The 18197-nt window shown below is 42.1% G+C and overlaps 1 protein-coding gene across 1 annotated transcript in view; it reads left to right on the forward strand.

Annotated features, from left to right (window-relative positions):
- The first annotated feature begins 5470 nt into the window (after window positions 1–5470).
- The window catches only part of zfhx3b (zinc finger homeobox 3b), a 326530-nt gene continuing 313803 nt past the window's right edge, over window positions 5471–18197 (forward strand). Inside the window, exon 1 of the mRNA XM_078400782.1 lies at window positions 5471–5963. Coding sequence (XP_078256908.1) covers window positions 5490–5963 — 474 coding nt within the window. The 5' untranslated portion in view covers window positions 5471–5489. The remainder of the gene's footprint in view (window positions 5964–18197) is intronic.

The following is an 18197-nucleotide window of genomic DNA, read 5'->3' on the forward strand; positions in this document are numbered from 1 at the left end:
CTGTATTATAACAAAAATGTTATTCTTTCCTCAAGACTGGGAGATGACCTGATAGATGTCTTTCTGGTTCTAGAAAGGTTTGAAGGGATAGAAGTTGAAAAAAACATTTTTACTTGCAAGAGAAATTGGAACTAGGCTGAGATATTCCAAACTAAATCCAATAACGCATCCAGGTGACATTTATTTTCCAAATATTGGTAAAAATGTGGAAATCGGTACAACAAAGCATGGCTGGAGCCTGAGGCATGTATATGCTCAAAGGGAGGTTAAATAAGCACATGATAGGAAAGGGACAGAAGGAAAAGGACAATCTACATGGCAACAGCAAGAATAAAGCTTCTACTGATACTGCAAGCCAAATTCAACTGCATGTCTTGCTCCTTTGCAGTAAACTCATTGTAACAATGAGGATGCTTGATAATCTGTTCCCAAGTGGTGTCCAACACTTCCCTGACATAGCTGTTCCATTGTGAATTCTGCCAATTTGCTCATTCATCATTTAATCCTCTTCATGACTTAAGAGGTCCTCAGTGCTGCTGGCCTTTGGTATCATATGCCTTCATCGGAATCTCTGCTGATCTACACACTGCCTCTCTCTTTCACCCTCCCAAAATAATGCTCACCAAAGAGTGAATCCGCACAGGTCCGTTCAATAAAGTCCAGGCTAGCTCCATCTTCGTTTCACCAATTTCTTGCTGGATTTCCCACTTGGCTTTCTGTTGTAGCTTGGGGTCTGAGATTCTTTCCAGCCGAAAGAGTCCAGCCGCTTGGTTTGGAAGGAGTCTACCTCATGTGTTTTTCTTTTTGTAGACTTCCCAACATTCTGAGGCTTTTTAAACAATTGAAAAGATTGCAATGGTGTTCCCAATCAGTTCATCGTAAAGTTCTCCATTCGCAACGGATCTGCCAGAAAATTTTGAATGTCAAAAACTCTTGCACAGCAACCTTGAATTAAAGGTTATTTTCCGGCACAGCCCACTGTGTTGCCAGCTGGAATATATACCGTAGCTAGATAGATAGATAGCCCCCCCCCCCCCCCCCTCTGACATCCGTCTGAAGAAGGGTCTCGACCCGAAACGTCACCCATTCCTTCTCTCCAGAGATGCTGCCTGACCTGCTGAGTTACTCCAGCAGTTGTTCGTCACATAAGCATATGCATCAACTAATTTGGCTGAAACTTAAAGAGAGACTGAACAGGAGATGTACGGGTGCTGTAATCTGCAGGACAATACAGAGCCAACGGTACATACAATCTCACGTTACTGAATTTCCACTACATCAGTGGAGATGGTCAAAAGTAAGACTTCGTGTGTGATGACAGGGCAATCACAACTCCCATAAAATATACAGTACTTGGAACTGAAGCCAAGATTTTCTCAGCAGAAGTGCTGGGCGAAGTTTAGGTTTAAATGTAATGTGGACTGGTTAACATGTAGCGATCTAGCTTTTTAAGCACACTATTATGCCTGAACACTGTTATTGTTGAGAAAGCTTGTAGGCCAGCTTGGCTTAGAACAAGTCAAAGGTTCAGGTGGCATGGAGCATACTTGTATTGTGCCAGCAAGGCAGCTTTTAGACAATAAACAATAGACAATAGGTGCAGGAGGAGACCATTCAGCCCTTCGAGCCAGCACCGCCATTCAATGTGATCATGGCTGATCATTCTCAATTAGTACCCCGTTCCTGCCTTCTCCCCATACCCTCTGACTCCGCTATCCTTAAGAGCTCTATCTAGCTCTCTCTTGAATGCATTCAGAGAATTGGCCTCCACTGCCTTCTGCGGCAGAGAATTCCACAGATTCACAACTCTCTGACTGAAAAAGTTTTTCCTCGTCTCAGTTCTAAATGGCCTACCCCTTATTCTTAAACTGTGGCCCCTGGTTCTGGACTCCCCCAACATTGGGAACATGTTTCCTGCCTCTAACGTGTCCAACCCCTTAATAATCTTATATGTATCGATAAGATCCCCTCTCATCCTTCTAAATTCCAGTGTATACAAGCCTAGTTGCTCCAGTCTTTCAACTTATGACAGTCCCGCCATTCCGGGAATTAACCTAGTAAACCTACGCCGCACGGCCTCAATAGCAAGAATATCCTTCCTCAAATTTGGAGACCAAAACTGCACAAAGTACTCCAGGTGCGGTCTCACTAGGGCCCAGTACAACTGCAGAAGAACCTCTTGCTCCTATACTCAACTCCTCTTGTTATGAAGGCCAACATTCCATTGGCTTTCTTCACTGCCTGCTGTACCTGCATGCTTCCTTTCAGTGACTGATGCACTAGGACACCCAGATCTCGTTGTACGTCCCCTGTTCCTAACTTGTCACCATTCAGATAATACTCTGCCTTCCTATTCTTACCACCAAAGTGGATAACCTCACACTTATCCACATTAAACTGCATCTGCCATGCATCCGCCCACTCACACAACCTGTCCAAGTCACCCTGCAACCTCATAGCATCTTCCTCACAGTTCACACTACCACCCAGCTTTGTATCATCTGCAAATCATCTGCAAATTTAGAGCAGGCTACTTTGGCACTGCCATTGTGGGGTTCCCCCTATGCTGGGGCTCAATGACTTCTGAAGTAGCACAAATTGTCTTGAGAATAGGGCTTCCCAAATGAGAAAGTTCATAAAGTTCATGTTATAGCAGCAGAATTAGGGCATTCGGCCCATCAAGCCTACTCCACCATTCAATCATGGCTGATCTATCTTTCTCTCTCAAGCCCATTCTCTTGCCTTCTCCCCATAACCTCTAGCATCCATATTAATCAAGAATCAAAGTTGAAGGTGAACCATCCGTGGTTCCCCCATCTCGGTTAGACTTCCTACCAGCCAACAGAAGAGAAAAAACATTTGAAATTTAGTAACAGATCACCTATCCTTTTTTAAGACGATCATTATTTGATCAAAAACAATGTGGCAAAGCTGCATTTTGCTGACTCTTTTGGAACATAAGACAGAGAAGCCGGACTACAACCCTTTGAAGCCACTCTGTCCAGAAAAGGCTTTGTTTAAAACTGACTGCTCCCTTTAGCAATGATAGTTTTTAACTTGCAAACCAGATGTCATGTGTCGGAAGGAACTGCAGATGCTGGTTTGCACCGAAGATGGATACAAAATGCTGGAGTAACTCAGCGGGTCAGGCAGCATCTCTGGAGAAAAGGAATAGGTTACGTTTCGGTTCAAGGCCTTCAGATGAGATGTCATGATGTGTGCAGAGGTGGATTTTCATCAAAGTCCTCTGGTGTAGGTAATCTTACTTGGTTGATTCTACCGACAGATTTGAATTTATATTATGGCGAGTCTGGAGGCTTGTATTTTGTTAAAGAAGTTTATTGCGGCAGCAATATTCAATTACAAAGGATAACAAACGAGATTACAGACAACCATTAACTCAAACTGTTCACATCGAAGTTCTCTTTTTACTGCCTGGTTTTTGGGTCCCCAAACCACCACCTGACCTAGCTGGCCAATCAGCGGGTTCGACTCTCAGGACCAATCCCTATGGTCGCACCACCATGTGACCTTGCTGGCCAATCCGAGGGTTCAATTCTCAGGACCAATCCCTATGGTCACTACAATATCACTAGGATTGGTGCAGGAATTCTCTTTGGTCAAGTGGTCCATTGGCTAGAGAGGAACTCTATATCCGAAGTATAACAGTTAATCCAAACCACACCTGCTCTCCGCGGATGGGGTCCTCCAGTTCTTAGCCCATCCACTAGGTGGAGCATTACGCGGTGGTGGAAAGTCACTTCCATGGGAAAGGAGAGCTGGAAAGTGGGGTGGTGGAAAGCTACAGGTGGAGAGAAGAGAATCAACTGGTCTTTCTTTAAAAATGTGAAACCATAAGCCGGATTTTAAAGTCGACTCTTCCTGGGAATTGAATTTTCGGAGATGAGGGAAGAGCCTTTCACGGTTGCAGGGCTTTTGTGCTATAAATAAAGAGCTTGTTGTTATTAATTTACTGTAAGTTAGACAAGGTCAGCTCTTGGTTTTGTCTGGTCAATGATGTATTAAAGATTGTGTAGTAAGAGGCATTAGACAGATCTGTCCAGCACAGAGGTTTTCACCTTCCACTGATGAGCTCACCCATCGCACTGGCACTGACACAACTCTGTTAAATGGATGTATTGATGCCGTAATGGGATAATTAGCTCTACCTCTCTGCTGTTGCTGAGACATTACACAAGTTTCACTGCAGCTATTTCAACCTGTTTTCTGTATTGAGTATATTTCATTAGCTTGCCTCTTTTTTTTCCTATGCTGTCTATTTTTGCAGCTTGCGGCTGAAATCATTAGGAAGGTTTCTATTTTTCCCGTTTTCATCTTTGTTGATCAGCAGACTTGGACCGGCTTTAAGCCAAATATTAGGTTGTCCGGAGAAAAATAATTCATATTGTACATATGTGGCATTTTGCTTTAAGATCATATTTTTAAAAAATGCCTAATGGTGTCTATCTAGAATTAAAATGGTGAGAAACAGACACGCACACACAGTAGGTCAGTCAGAAACCACACAAAGAACAGACAATTTACTGTTCAGACATGAAGCCGTCATTTAGAAATTCATTGAAAGGATCTTTGCTCAAAGTGTCCAGATGCTGATTGACCTTGAGTATACTTCCAGCAATTTTATTTGGCCTAATTATCAAAAGATCGGGAAATCTTGCCTTTCACAAGCAAGTGGGCGATGTAAGGAAAGAAAATTCAAAGTAAAGAAAGCATCTCCTGGGGTTAGCTAAAAAAATGTTAATTTGGAATGATTTTAATTTTATTTTTATCCTGCAATACTGATTCATTACCTTGTGGCACCAAAATGGTCATCGTAACCAACATTCATGGATGCTGATTGCAGGCAAAATAAATAATACATATTTATTTGACGATGCATTCTGAGATAACATGACGCTCAAAATTGCCTTTTAAAATTATATAATATAAGCAATTTTGAGCTACGTTTGGTCACGTGTTATGCTTTTCTTTCTATTGCTGTAAACACGTATCCTACATGTTTACCTTTCAAACCTGCACAGGCTAAAGTTTAAATCTAATCTGGCATTAGCTGATAGGAATCACTGTCCCTGAAGGCTAATAACTGATCACAAGTAAAATGAGTTTTGACCATCTCAGTCTTGTATTCAGGGACAAGAGCATAAAGCAAACTCTTAAGCACGGCTTACCGTCAACAAATCAAGTAAATAGGCCTCATGCACTCTCATCTTTACCTATTTAACATTGCAGCAGATTGGCCATTTAATTTGTATAAAGAGTTGCCATGCTGCAGATTTTATCCCCAGACAATGATGGGAGATTGGACTTTATTATTTGTGCTGGCTTTAGAAGGAGTGCGAAGACTGGCCATTCGCTGATGGGTTCTTCTCAGGCTTTGAATGTCGCTTTCTGGCACCTGTTCCCAAGTATTTCATTCCTGCTCTTTATTCTCTGGTTTTTATGCAGTTGGCGGTGAGATTCCTATTGACATGCGACTGGGAGGTGGGCAGCTGGTGTCAGAAGAACTCATGAACCTCGGCGAAACGTTAACAACCACGAACGACCCTTCCTTGAAGCTTTTCCAGTGTGCCGTCTGCAACCGATTCACCACGGACAACCTGGAGACTCTCAGTCTGCACATGAACATTGAGCGCCACCTTCCCGAGGAAGAGTGGAAAGCATTCATTGGCGATTCCTACCAGTGTAAGCTCTGCCGCTACAACACCCAGCTCAAGGCCAACTTCCAGTTGCACTGTAAGACAGATAAGCACGTGCAGAAATATCAGCTTGTGGCCCACATCAAGGAAGGAGGCAAGGCCAACGAGTGGCGACTGAAATGTGTGGCCATTGGGAACCCAGTGCACTTGAAATGCAACGCATGCGATTACTACACCAATAGCATTGAGAAGTTGCGACTACACACTGTCAACTCAAGGCATGAAGCCAGCTTGAAACTCTACAAGGTAAGGAAAGCAACATCTCCCAACGCAGTCCTTCCTTGAATTACTGTGAACAGCGGTCGTTAAGTTCTCCGTATATGGAATTTGCAAAGCAAATATTTGTTAATGAAGGATTGTCCTTTGGAGGATTTTTTTTTAGACATTTCAAGTTAAGAAAAAAAAAAAAGCCATGTAGAAACTTAATACATTGTTTAATTTGCTCAAGAATGTAACAGCTTTGTACGAAAGTTTGAGGTTAAACTGGTGGAGCCAACAGACCTGCAAGAGATGTCCTTAGATTAGAAAAAAATATTGTTGAAGTTAAAAATACTTTGACACATCAAGCAGAAAATAAATGGTTCTTTCGGCCGTCAGTTCAAATGATCCAATAAGGTTGTGTGACTTGAGAATTCCACGTTTAATGTAAGCATGAGGGAGTGACACCAGAGAGCAAATTATTTTGTTTTATTTAAAGAAAAACCTTCCTATTTAATCAGGGCTCAACATCAAGCTTTCTGAAGACTGGGCCCTCAGGCTGTTGTTCAACAGGTTTCACATGACTGATTGCCTGACTCATTAATCAATACTCTGATCCATTTCAGTCAATTAAGTAAATCTGGAATACAAATGTTGACTCCCATTGCAGCACCTCCTAGGGGCTACGGAAAACTATCCATAAAGTCAGAATGAAATTTAGTTAGATAAATAACATATACTAATGCAAACTCGTCACTTTATTCCCATTCACGACTCTGTGGTTCTGAAACTCTCAGTCATCCCCTTCCCTTCCCCTACTAATTACACAATATCAATCCTGTACATGTGCTTCATGTGTTTCTCAATGCAAAGTTCAAAAAGATAAGTCAAGGCCATTCAGCCCACATAGCCCGATTATACAATGAAGCTGTAATCTGGTTCCACATATCCATTATTCTTGCTTTCACTTATTTGTATTAAGAAGCAATGATTTCTTGCATTGTCTATGAAGTTCTTAATTTTCAGTGCTTACTTGTCAAGCAGTTGCAATTTAACATGATTTAGTATCCAGGATTTGCCTTTTTGTATTCCACTGGGTGACATATATTTCCCTCTTGTCCTAACTGTCTGCTTTCTATGCTGAAAGATTCTTAGGTTTTAACTTTTCCCTCATTACTCAGTCCCCTGAAGATCATAGATCTGCTTTTTGAGCCTCCTCTGCAGCACTTCCAGGGTCTGAAATATTCTCCCGATTACCAGGAATGCAACTTGGACAGCAAGGTCATGGCTTGGCTCCAAACCCATTGTCCACTCATTTGACAACGTAGCTCAAAAATCAACTGGTTTTGTTGATTGTACCTCTCTGATTGTTGAATCTTATATTCACTCTCTTTTCAAGCTAATCAAGTAATTAACAGATCACTACAACAATAGGGAGAGGTTGACCAGGCTAGGGTTTTTTTCCTTGGAGCACAGGAAGGTGAGGAGTGATCTTATACAGGTGTACAAAATCATGAGAGGAATAGATTGGGTAAACACACAGAGTCTTTTGCTTAGAGTAGGGGAATCGAGAACCCGAGGACATAGGTTTAAGGTGAGGGGGGAAAGATTTAAGGGGAACCTGAGGGGTAAGATTTTTACACAGGATTTTTACACGCAGGTGTATGGAACAAGCTGCAGGAGGAAACATTTAGACAGGTACATGGATAAGGTAGCTTTAGAGGGATATGTTCCAAAAGTAGGCAGATGGGACTCATGTAGATGGGGCATGTTAGTTGGCACGGGCAAATTGGGCTGAAGGGCCTGTTTGCATGCTGTATGACTCTATGACAGTCTAAAGTACATGACCTTTTACTTCACTCCATTCTTTATTTCTGAGTTTTGCCCACTTATAGTTACTTTTCTTCTGAAATTTCTTGATGGTCATATCTAGCAAGACTTCCTGCAACCAGCCACTGCCCCCCCACCCCCACTCCCCACCCCGCCCCCCCCCGCCCCCACTCCCCACCCCCGACCCCCCCGACCCCACTCCCCACCCCCGACCCCGGTCTTCCCCAATCACCACCAATCCTCCCATTTCTAGTTCATGATCATCAGTAAAACTGAACTAATTGTGTTCAGTTAGTTCAGGTAGGTTACCGACCTGTCATTTACACCTTGATTGCATTATACCTTATATCGGTCCCCTCTCTCTTCCTCTCTAACATAGCCCTCTCTTCCCAATTTCTCGGTGTGTCTTTCCATCTCATTCTCCTGCCACCCTCTTCCCTTCCCACCTCATTGGTCTTTACCGTCTTTCCTTCACTTGCTCTCTCGCTTTGTCTACATGTCTTTCTCATTGTGCGGGACAAAATTGGAGGACAAAACAACACTACTTAATGCAGACAAGAAATGTGCATGATATGGGAACCATTTGCGGGGAAGAATAGTAATGGTCATTATCATCATATTCATGGTGATTTTTTTTTTCTTCATTGAAATTGCAAAAATCCTCATTGCTGCAATCCTCCAAAGATAGGGGGTGTCTGTGAATTTTGGTGATATGCTGTTACGTTTAAAATCAGCGCACTGTTGATCACAGTTCTAAACTAAACGTAGATCCATGGACATATCCTGTAGACAGAGGAAAAGTTGATGTGATGTTATTCGTCAAAATTTAATTCTCTTCCGTAGACAAAAATAACTAATTCTTCTGATACATTGTGCCTCGTATGTTATATGCCATCCTTTTCCATAGATTTGTGTTCGATGTAGCTTTTGCTGATAAATAAATTGTGGAGTGGGGGGTGAGATGTGTGCTGGGGAATTGGTAGCCGAGTCTATTCTATGTTTGATTGTCTCGATTGAACAGTTACAGGCTTACAGCTTTTGGAACCTGGGACATAAAGATTCTAATTGTTAGGGCTTTCAGCTAAGATAACCTATGTTCAATTTATTTTTGTTGCTGGCTACATAAATATGCAGCACTACATATTTGGAGACTATACTCCTGGCAAATGTAAGGTCAAACTTCGAAATACCTATGCATTTAAGGCCCAGGACAGCATTTTGACCGAAAGGAGCAGGGTCCCACTTGAAATCCCAGAGGTTCAAAATGTTTGTTTTAAGCTTCTTTCAAGATCACACATGGTATAAATCAAGGAATGTTTTCCACTCAGCTTCAGAATTAGTCCTTCTATCCACGCGCCACCAAATGATTTTCGAGAAATGGACTAGCAAATACCCTTGGCCATGCTTTGTGCAAGGCTCTGATTTGTTACCAAACTTTAACGGGTTAACCAGCATGAATGTTTATGTTAGCATGTTTGGTGTTTAATTGTTGTGCCAGTCTTGATCTGTACTGTCGTTCAGCTTGTTGATTATTTGTTCTGAAAGTAGAAAGGATAGGAAATGTGAGGAAGAATGTAAAAGGCTTCAGTGGAACTAGTTTGGAGAACGCATTGCTCCATCTTCCTAACTTCTTTTCCCTTGTGAACGTACTTTACTGTTGAAGTGAGAATTGCCCACATGTAACGCACAAATTAAACAAAATGGTGCTGTGAAACCTTAATCTATAAATGACCAAAACCATGAAGGTATTGAAATAAATTGCACGACTGATGTTTATGTATAAAAAGTGTAATGTCCAGACATTCTTCAATGATACTTTGTGTGATTTTCAGTTTGCTTTGGTGTCGGATAGAGAATATCAATATTATGATGCCGTGGTAAAGATTCTGCTACAGACAAAGATGATATATTGAGGAGAGGATAGATCAGTATGAATTGGTGGCAAACATTAAGAAGCTTGTTTCCATACAGCCTTCAAGCTATTTTAATGATATTGGGTACGTTCAAATCTTCAGCAGTTTTAAAAGCAAAATATTATGGTTTATGAAAGGGGGGAAAAATGTCTTAACAATCTGACTTAAGAACACGGTTCAGGTGGGCATGCAGCGAGCTTGTACCCAGCTCCCTGTAACCTAAGACGGGATAAAAATCCAGTTAATGGTACTCGACTCAGGCAGCTGAATTGCTGTAGACAGTTGTATTGATTTTCACTGGACTTAAAGCTTCACCTTTTTCTCTAATCATTCCATAATGGCTTTAGTATGAACAATCAGGTACAAATGGCCATAAATCTACCAGCCTTATTCCACTTACCTTCCACTCAATGTCAGGCACAGACTTGCAGCTAACCCAACTTGGCAGTAGCTTTGGGACATTTTTTTTTAGTGCCGGTTTCTTGCCAGTAAAGCTGTTTCATTTAAAAAAAGCAGAGATAGGATCGCAGAGCAGCCTGTGTTTTTTTGGGAGCAGACTCTGTCCGTAATCTGAACACCATAGTTTGTCGAAGAACGATTCTGCAAAGCCGCTCTTTCTTACAACACTTTTGAAATATCATTTCAAGGCTTGACTATGAGAATAGAGGCACCAAGTATTGGCTTCAAGCAGCCCTTTTTAATAATGTAAACTGATAATTTACAAGGAAATTGTTGATTGGACAGTAGAAATTGCTGCACTACAGTATATTTTTCATTTCATAATAAAAGCATTAAATGTCATATCATATCATATATATATACAGCCGGAAACAGGCCTTTTCGGCCCTCCAAGTCCGTGCCGCCCAGTGATCCCCGTACATTAACACTATCCTACACCCACTAGGGACAATTTTTTACATTTTACCCAGCCAATTAACCTACATACCTGTACGTCTTTGGAGTGTGGGAGGAAACCGAAGATCTCGGAGTAAGCCCACGCAGGTCACGGGGAGAACGTACAAACTCCTTACAGTGCAGCACCCGTAGTCAGGATCGAACCTGAGTCTCCGGCGCTGCATTCGCTGTAAAGCAGCAACTCTACCGCTGCGCTACCGTGCCGTGTTCTTATTTCAGGCACCTTCTGAGAGCAAATTTCTATTTAGTTATCACTCTCCTTGGCCCTGTAGACTTAGTTAGAAGCCGAAGGGACACCTGGACCGAGAAACATAAATGAAAGTCAATTCCAATTTTTTAAATCAAGCATTCTGCTGCAATTTTCATTTTTACGTAATAAATCTCCTTGCCAAGAAATTCCGTGGTGGTCAGCTGGGTAAAACATGCTCTATTGCAGCCACAGCATATTGCACACAGCATCTGAAATTAGAGTCCACTGGAATGAATGTTGGGGGCAGATTTCAACAAATGGCTCAGCGTTATTGGCCCGACTGACCCAGGGATGAATTTCCCGGCCACAATGCTGGAGGGGACTTGTCCACATCACCTTGTGCTGTAATGAAGCTATCGCGCTGGTGGTGGTGCTATTACCAGACATTGGCAGCATTTGCAAAAACTACATAACATTGTTTTCAACGTAACGTTGAGAATTTGATGAAGATTCAGATCTTGGGAGTGATGACGACTTACTAGAAATAAGGTGATTTTCAAACAATTGGGATGAAATAGAACGCAGGTGTCACCTGCACAATAAATCGTGGCCTTGTATGAGGGCATTCCTGAATCCCGTCAAATAGAAGGAAGTTAGTTAACAAATGTGAATTATTTATTCGTATGCTGTTTCACGTTCGTCGTGCAGAGCCATTCTTAGTTGCACATAAGCCAGCCGCTAACGTTGGAATACCACCTCATTCCACAATCCGTGAGTCCCACTGTAAACATTACATGTGGACTCTGTGCACTGAAACGGTTGATGTGGACCTGTTGTTGTTTATGCAGGTGAGAAGAACATAGAAACATAGAAACTAAGTGCAGGAATAGGCCATTCGGCCCTTCGAGCCAGCACCGCCATTCAATATGGTCGTGGCTGATCATCCAAAATCACTACCCCGTTCCTGCTTTCTCCCCAGATCCCTTGATTTCGTTAGCCCTAAGAGCTATATCTCCCTCTTGAATACATCCAGTTATTGACATTAGAAAGTAACATACTCTCCACTCCCCCCCCCCCTCACTCAGTGAACCCCCCCTCCACAAATCTGCATTTCTCATGGACTTTGTGTGAATATTAACCTTTGGAAGGCCAAAGTGAGCACTCAAAGTGTGACCATTAAATTGGCATGAAATTCGACAAATGTCCTTGAGATCATTAAAATTGTCTTTCTTTTGCCCATGGACAATAACTGGACAGAAGCAGCCTTAGTCCTCCATCACATTGCGTTTGCTCAGGATCAGTTCACTGGTAACCAGTTATTGACATTAAAAAATAACATATAGTTATGTGTTCTATATCACACAATTTATGTTTTTTTATGGTAGTAAGGGAAAATAAGTCAAGGAGAGCAAACACATTAAATCATGTAGACAAAAAACCTGGAGTAACTCAGCGGGACAGGCAGCATCTCTGGACAGAAGGAATGGGTGACGATTCGGGTCGAGACCCTTCTTCAGACTCGACCCGAAAAGGTCTCGACTCGAAACGTCACCCATTCCTTCTGTCCAGAGATGCTGCCTGTCCCGCTGCGTTACTCCAGCGTTGTGTGTCTATCTTCGATTTAAACCAGCATCTGCAGTTCCTTCTAACACATTAATCATGTATTGCTTTCAGACCTGGGTGAATGGAGCTTAATTGCCTTCTGTCTAATTGTTAAAAATGCTCAATAATCAAAATGCACATGAGAATAAGAGCATATGGCTCATTCTCCAAATCCATCAATCCATCCGTAGGTACAATTGTAACGTTTAAGAAACATTTAGACAGGTATGTGGAGAGGACAGGTTTAGAGGGATATGGGCCAAACGTAGGCAAATGCGGCGAGTGTAGATGAGACATGTTGGTCAGAGTGGGCAAGTTGGGTGTTTTCACGCTGTATGACTGTCTAGAACTGAAATTCCGAAGATAATATTAAGTATGACCAACAGGAAACCTGAACTAAACTGCATTAAAAATGCTGCATTGGTCGTTTAGAGGGATATTGATAGGGAATTTTAATCCTTTTCCTTATTGCATTTGAAAGACTGAATTTGAAATCATTAAAAGATGCAGAGTAAGCCTGGCTCACACTAACTCTGGCACTCAGATCTCCATTGACTTTGGGTTGCCAGACACAAATTCTGAGTGACCATGGCCACCCAACTCAAACAAAAATCTGTACCCAGTACTGATCAGCAGTATTAGGTGAGTGGAAGAACATCTGTTGTAGAAAATGAAACAATCTTGAATGGAACTGCAGATTCAGTTTAGTTTTAGTTTAGAGATACAGCGTGGAAACAGGCCCTTTGACCCACCAAGTCCACGTTGACCAATGATCGTTTTATGTTATCCCAGTTTCACATCCTAAATGATAAGGACTGTTTACAGAAGCCAACTAACCTACAAACCTGCATGCCTTTGGAATGTGAAAGGAAACCGGAGCACCTGGCGAAAACCCACGTGGTCACAGGAAAAACTTACAAACTCCTTACAGACAGCGCCCATAGTCAGGATCGAACCTGGGTCGCTGACGCTGTAAGGCAGCAACTCTACTGCTGCGCCACTCTGCCACTGGCTTACTTAAAAGAGACACAAAGCGCTTTAGGTAACTCAGCAGGTCAGGCAGCATCTCTGGAAAATATGGATAGGTGACGTAACGGGTTGGGTCCTTTCTTCAAACAATTAATCCAGCTCTTTTCATGAACCCATGGCATCCAAAGATACACTACACCAATGAAATAGTTTTGGTGTGGTCAGTCATGTTTTGTACGCAAGCACAGTGGCCAGTCAGCATGCAGTAGGGTCACACAAACAGCAACAAGAATAAATGGACATGTAGTCTACAATTAAGCATATTAGCTCAGGATTAAATGGTAGCTAGGGCAATTTACCAGATGGTGAAATAGTGCATTGGATGTCAAGTCAAGTCAAGTCAATTTTATTTGTATAGCACATTTAAAAACAACCCACGTTGACCAAAGTGCTGTACATTTGATTAGGTTCCAATAGAAAAAAAAATGAAAACATACAGTAGCACGCAAACAGTTCACAGCGCCTCCTCAATGAGCCTCAAACGCTAGGGAGTAGAAATATGTTTTGAGCCTGGACTTAAAGGAGTCGATGGAGGGGGCAGTTCTGATCGGGAGAGGGATGCTGTTCCACAGTCTAGGAGCTGCAACCGCAAAAGCGCAGTCACCCCTGAGTTTAAGCCTAGACCGCGGGATAGTGAATAGCCCCAAGTCGGCCGATCTGAGGGACCTGGAGTTAGAGAGGGGGGTTAGAAGATTTTTGATGTAGGGGGGGGAGTGTCCATTTAGGGCTTTATACGTGAATAGGAGGAGCTTGAAGTTGATTCTGTACCGTACAGGGAGCCAGTGGAGAGAGGCCAGAATCGGGGTGATGTGGTCCCTTTTACGGGTACCCGTCAGGAGTCTCGCTGCGGCGTTTTGGACCAGTTGCAGGCGGGACAGGGAAGATTGGCTGATCCCAGTGTATAGGGAGTTGCAGTAGTCTAGGCGGGAGGAAATGAAAGCGTGAATGATTTTTTCTGTGTCGTCGAATTTGAGGAAAGGTTTGATTTTAGCTATGGTTCGAAGTTGGAAGAAGCTGGCTTTTACCACAGCGTTGACTTGCTTATCAAATTTTAATGCAGAGTCAAATATCATGCCGAGGTTTTTGACATGCGGTTTGACTAGGCAGGATAGGCTTGATGTGCACAGGATGTGCACTTGAATAGTCAGACAGGGCCATGGTTTAATGTTTCATCTGGCAGATAAATATATTGAAATAAGATGTCAAACCCATGAATGGGATTTGAGGTAGCAGAATAGCAAAGAAATAATGGAGGTAATGTCAGGTAGGTCATGCAAAACTGTGGGTACCATGTTTATAATTGATCAGTAAATAAAATGTTGATTTGCATCGTGATCACTGCAAGGAGATGTTTTGGAAATTATATCTGGCCTTGGTTGATGACACAACTGGAATAGGTGTTGGCTCAACATGTGCAATTATTGAATGAAACCCAAAGGATTGTGAAGCTGATTCTTCAAAGGACAACGTCTACACTTCTCCTCCCACACATACCATTCAACAAGAAAGGCAATGGTGAGAGGCATCCACTAATGGACTTTCCATTTCTTGACTGTGTGAAAAAGTTGGACGTTTTTTCCTTCTGGCTCAGGTTTTGAGAATTAGGAAGCAGGTCAATGCTTGGTGCGTCAACTAGAAAGGGCATTTTGACTTTGATCTTAGAAAGGTGACGATAAGACAGGGGTCATTATTACGTTGGACAAAACTGTTCTTTCTGGTAGGTGTCACAGGCCAGGAATGTTTGATTTCAGTTTTGGCAATGTGCTGGTACACACATTTGATGACAACATTGTTTATCTCTGTTCTAAAACTGTGTCCTAGAGACAGCCTTGGACAGCTCATTCAGAACAGGGGAATGGGATGAGGAGAAAAGAGACAGGTGTCCTTGCATTGCTGGGGAGAGAGGAGTGCATGCATGTGCATGTATGCATGGACATTGTCCTAAACTGGGGAAAGAGGTGCGCATGCATGTGCATGTATGCATGGACATTGTCCTAAACTGGAGAGAGAGGTGTGCATGCATGTGCATGTATGCATGGACATTGTCCTAAACTGGAGAGAGAGGTATGCATGCATGTGCATGTATGCATGGACATTGTCCTAAACTGAAGCTTCAAAAGCTGTTTCTTGCTAAGTGTCGCGAATGTAGTTTTTAATGCCATTGTTTCATCCCTGAGCTTGGCTTTTATTTTACCATGATCTACTTACTATATGTCCTGATTTATAAATTACACTATGTGTAGGAAGGAACTGCAATCTCGACCCAAAACGTCACCCATCCCTTCTCTCCAGAGATGCTGCTTGTCCCGCTGAGTTACTCCAGCTTTTTGTGTATAAATTATGCTAAATGCTTTCTTGAGGCTTAAATAAACAGCAGGTTGCGAAACCTGTGGACGTTCTTAAGATTACACTATTTGAAACTTATACAGTTCCCATTTAGGTCTTTGCTCCTCCAATTTTCTCCCACCCCTCCTCCATTCTCCAGGATTTGGATTGTCCAGGAAATGGATTTCTCCACGATTCTCCTCCATCCTTTCCCATCTCCCTGGTCCACGATCTTGAAATACAAACTGCTCCTCCTGGTGGCCAGGGTGGGACATTGAATTTCAGCTTTTGAGGGGAATGCAGGTCAAAGTTGGATGTAAAGTTCAGCGCATCTGCCCCCAGGTGACCCTGCCCTGCCAATACCCTGAATATGTTTGTAAAACGATTCATATTTGGGCCGCATCACACGTCATTAAATCACCATTTTACCAATCTTGTATCAATAACATCAAGGTATGAATATTATTAAAAATAAATCCCAAGTAAATGTAGTTCATGCCTGCTTGCTGTACTTTCAACCAAAGATACTAGAGGAGCAAGATGACCCACTCTGTCAAAATCGCCTATACTGAAGTGTAGTACGCAAAGGAGCGTAACGTCTGCCATTTTAGTAGGCAAAACCCGCCGTTCGCTATGCCTCTCGCAGTGTAATCAGTGTTTCGGGGAACAGTATGTGTGATGATACCATAAAAATGCAGAATATATCTCATCTATCAATTCACAGATTTTTGTTAATTTTCTTTTAAAATGTTTCTGCAAGTTTCTGCCTACTAAAATGGCACCATGACATACTACGGTTTTTGTGGGTCGAGTGGTCTATCTTGCTCTGCTCTATTATCTTTGCTTTCAGCCCCTTGTGTGAACCTGTAACACTAGCACTCTCTGACCAGTAGAGGCAATGGAAAGCCATGGTAGTCAGATGTCTAAAATTATAGCCTTATGGTTTTACAAAGGCATTTCCTGTTACTAATGTGGGTGTCAGGAATTCACAATGAAACATAAAAGTACAGAGACAGTGGAAGGTTTTAAAACGGGGACCAAATTACATTTGCCTGGTTTTGTCAAATTCCACCACCGACCTCTATTCCCAAGGTCTGTGAAAACTACACTTAATCCCAACTGTCGAGGGTGGAACCCAAATGGCAAGGACAGAATACGGTAGATTGGTGATGGGCTGGTCTTTATGTATAGGCAGGTATCTAATAGACAGTCAAGCACTGCTGCCTTAAAAGTTAAACCACATCCCATCCTCACCACAATATGCAAAGTTCACCAGCAGTTGACTTGTTATTTAACAAATTGAAAACATGGAGGCAGATGAACCTCGCAGGGCAGTGCTTTCTAAAATAGCTAAATAATGGGCCTGAAAACCCACAGCGAGTGTAACAGCCTCGTTATCGCTTGCTACCACGCAGTGATGGCATTTCCCCAGCAGCTACTTTTGATTCTGTCTGAATACACCGATCCCTTTATGTCCAACCGTTGGAGAGGAGAGGAGAGGAGGTAGTTGTGGGTAGTTGCTGGATACTTTCAAGTTTATCTGGGCTGGTGTGGTCTGCCGTAATTGAGATTGATTGGATGTTATTTTTCCTCTTGCAAATGTAATCCATTAGTTTGGCACATGCATAATCAGTTTAGAGCCCAGTTAACTGGATGTAATCTAGTTCTTCAATGTCTGTTGCAGCAAATCTGCTCCAGATGCCAGTTACAGAGTGAGTGCGAGCATAGGTCCTATCACGACTGAAATCTCTAATATACTCCCTCTCCCTTTTCCTGCTGTCTGCATTGGCTGAATTTACTCTGTTTATTCGTATTTGTAACCAATTCAATCTGAGTCGTTGGGCAACAGAATTCCCCCGGCTTAAATGTAATATTCCTTTATGAAAACCTCTCTTTTAAAAGTTGTCTTTAAATTGCGGTATATGTACAAGGGGTTGTTAGATGTTAGCAAGGATGATTGTGTCTAATTAACTTATACATTCTTTGGCACAGTGTAGCAAAATGGTATAAATCTTCTAATTCTATTACCTATTTAACCCTTGGAGATTTCTTTCAAAGTGGAATTCGTTCAGGCTGAAGCCAGTGTTTCTGAATTATTCCAGACAAGAGAAAGTTTTAATTTATTTTCCGAACTCGGCTGCATTTCCAGCCAGCCTTTCTTCATCAATGCGGATCAAAATTATTCATTATTTGTTTTTGTTGCTTTGCAAAAGCCAGATTGTGACTGTCTCATCTATAACTTCCAGTCTCCCGCATTCGAAACAAAAGGGAAAAAAACCGGATGCAAAACTTACCTGAAAAATTAATAGAGTACAGAAGACTTTGTGGTCCGACAGGCTTAGTGTGTGATTGTAGGATTCATGATGTTGTAAAGTATATTTGATAGACACACAATAATCACATTTTTTTTTTTTGCCCCTGGAAACAACATTGCATTTTAATTTTACCAGCAACTTGTCAGATTAAGCACTTTGGAGA

This window comes from Rhinoraja longicauda, chromosome 6 (assembly GCF_053455715.1).
Source record: "Rhinoraja longicauda isolate Sanriku21f chromosome 6, sRhiLon1.1, whole genome shotgun sequence".
Taxonomy (NCBI): domain Eukaryota; kingdom Metazoa; phylum Chordata; class Chondrichthyes; order Rajiformes; family Arhynchobatidae; genus Rhinoraja; species Rhinoraja longicauda.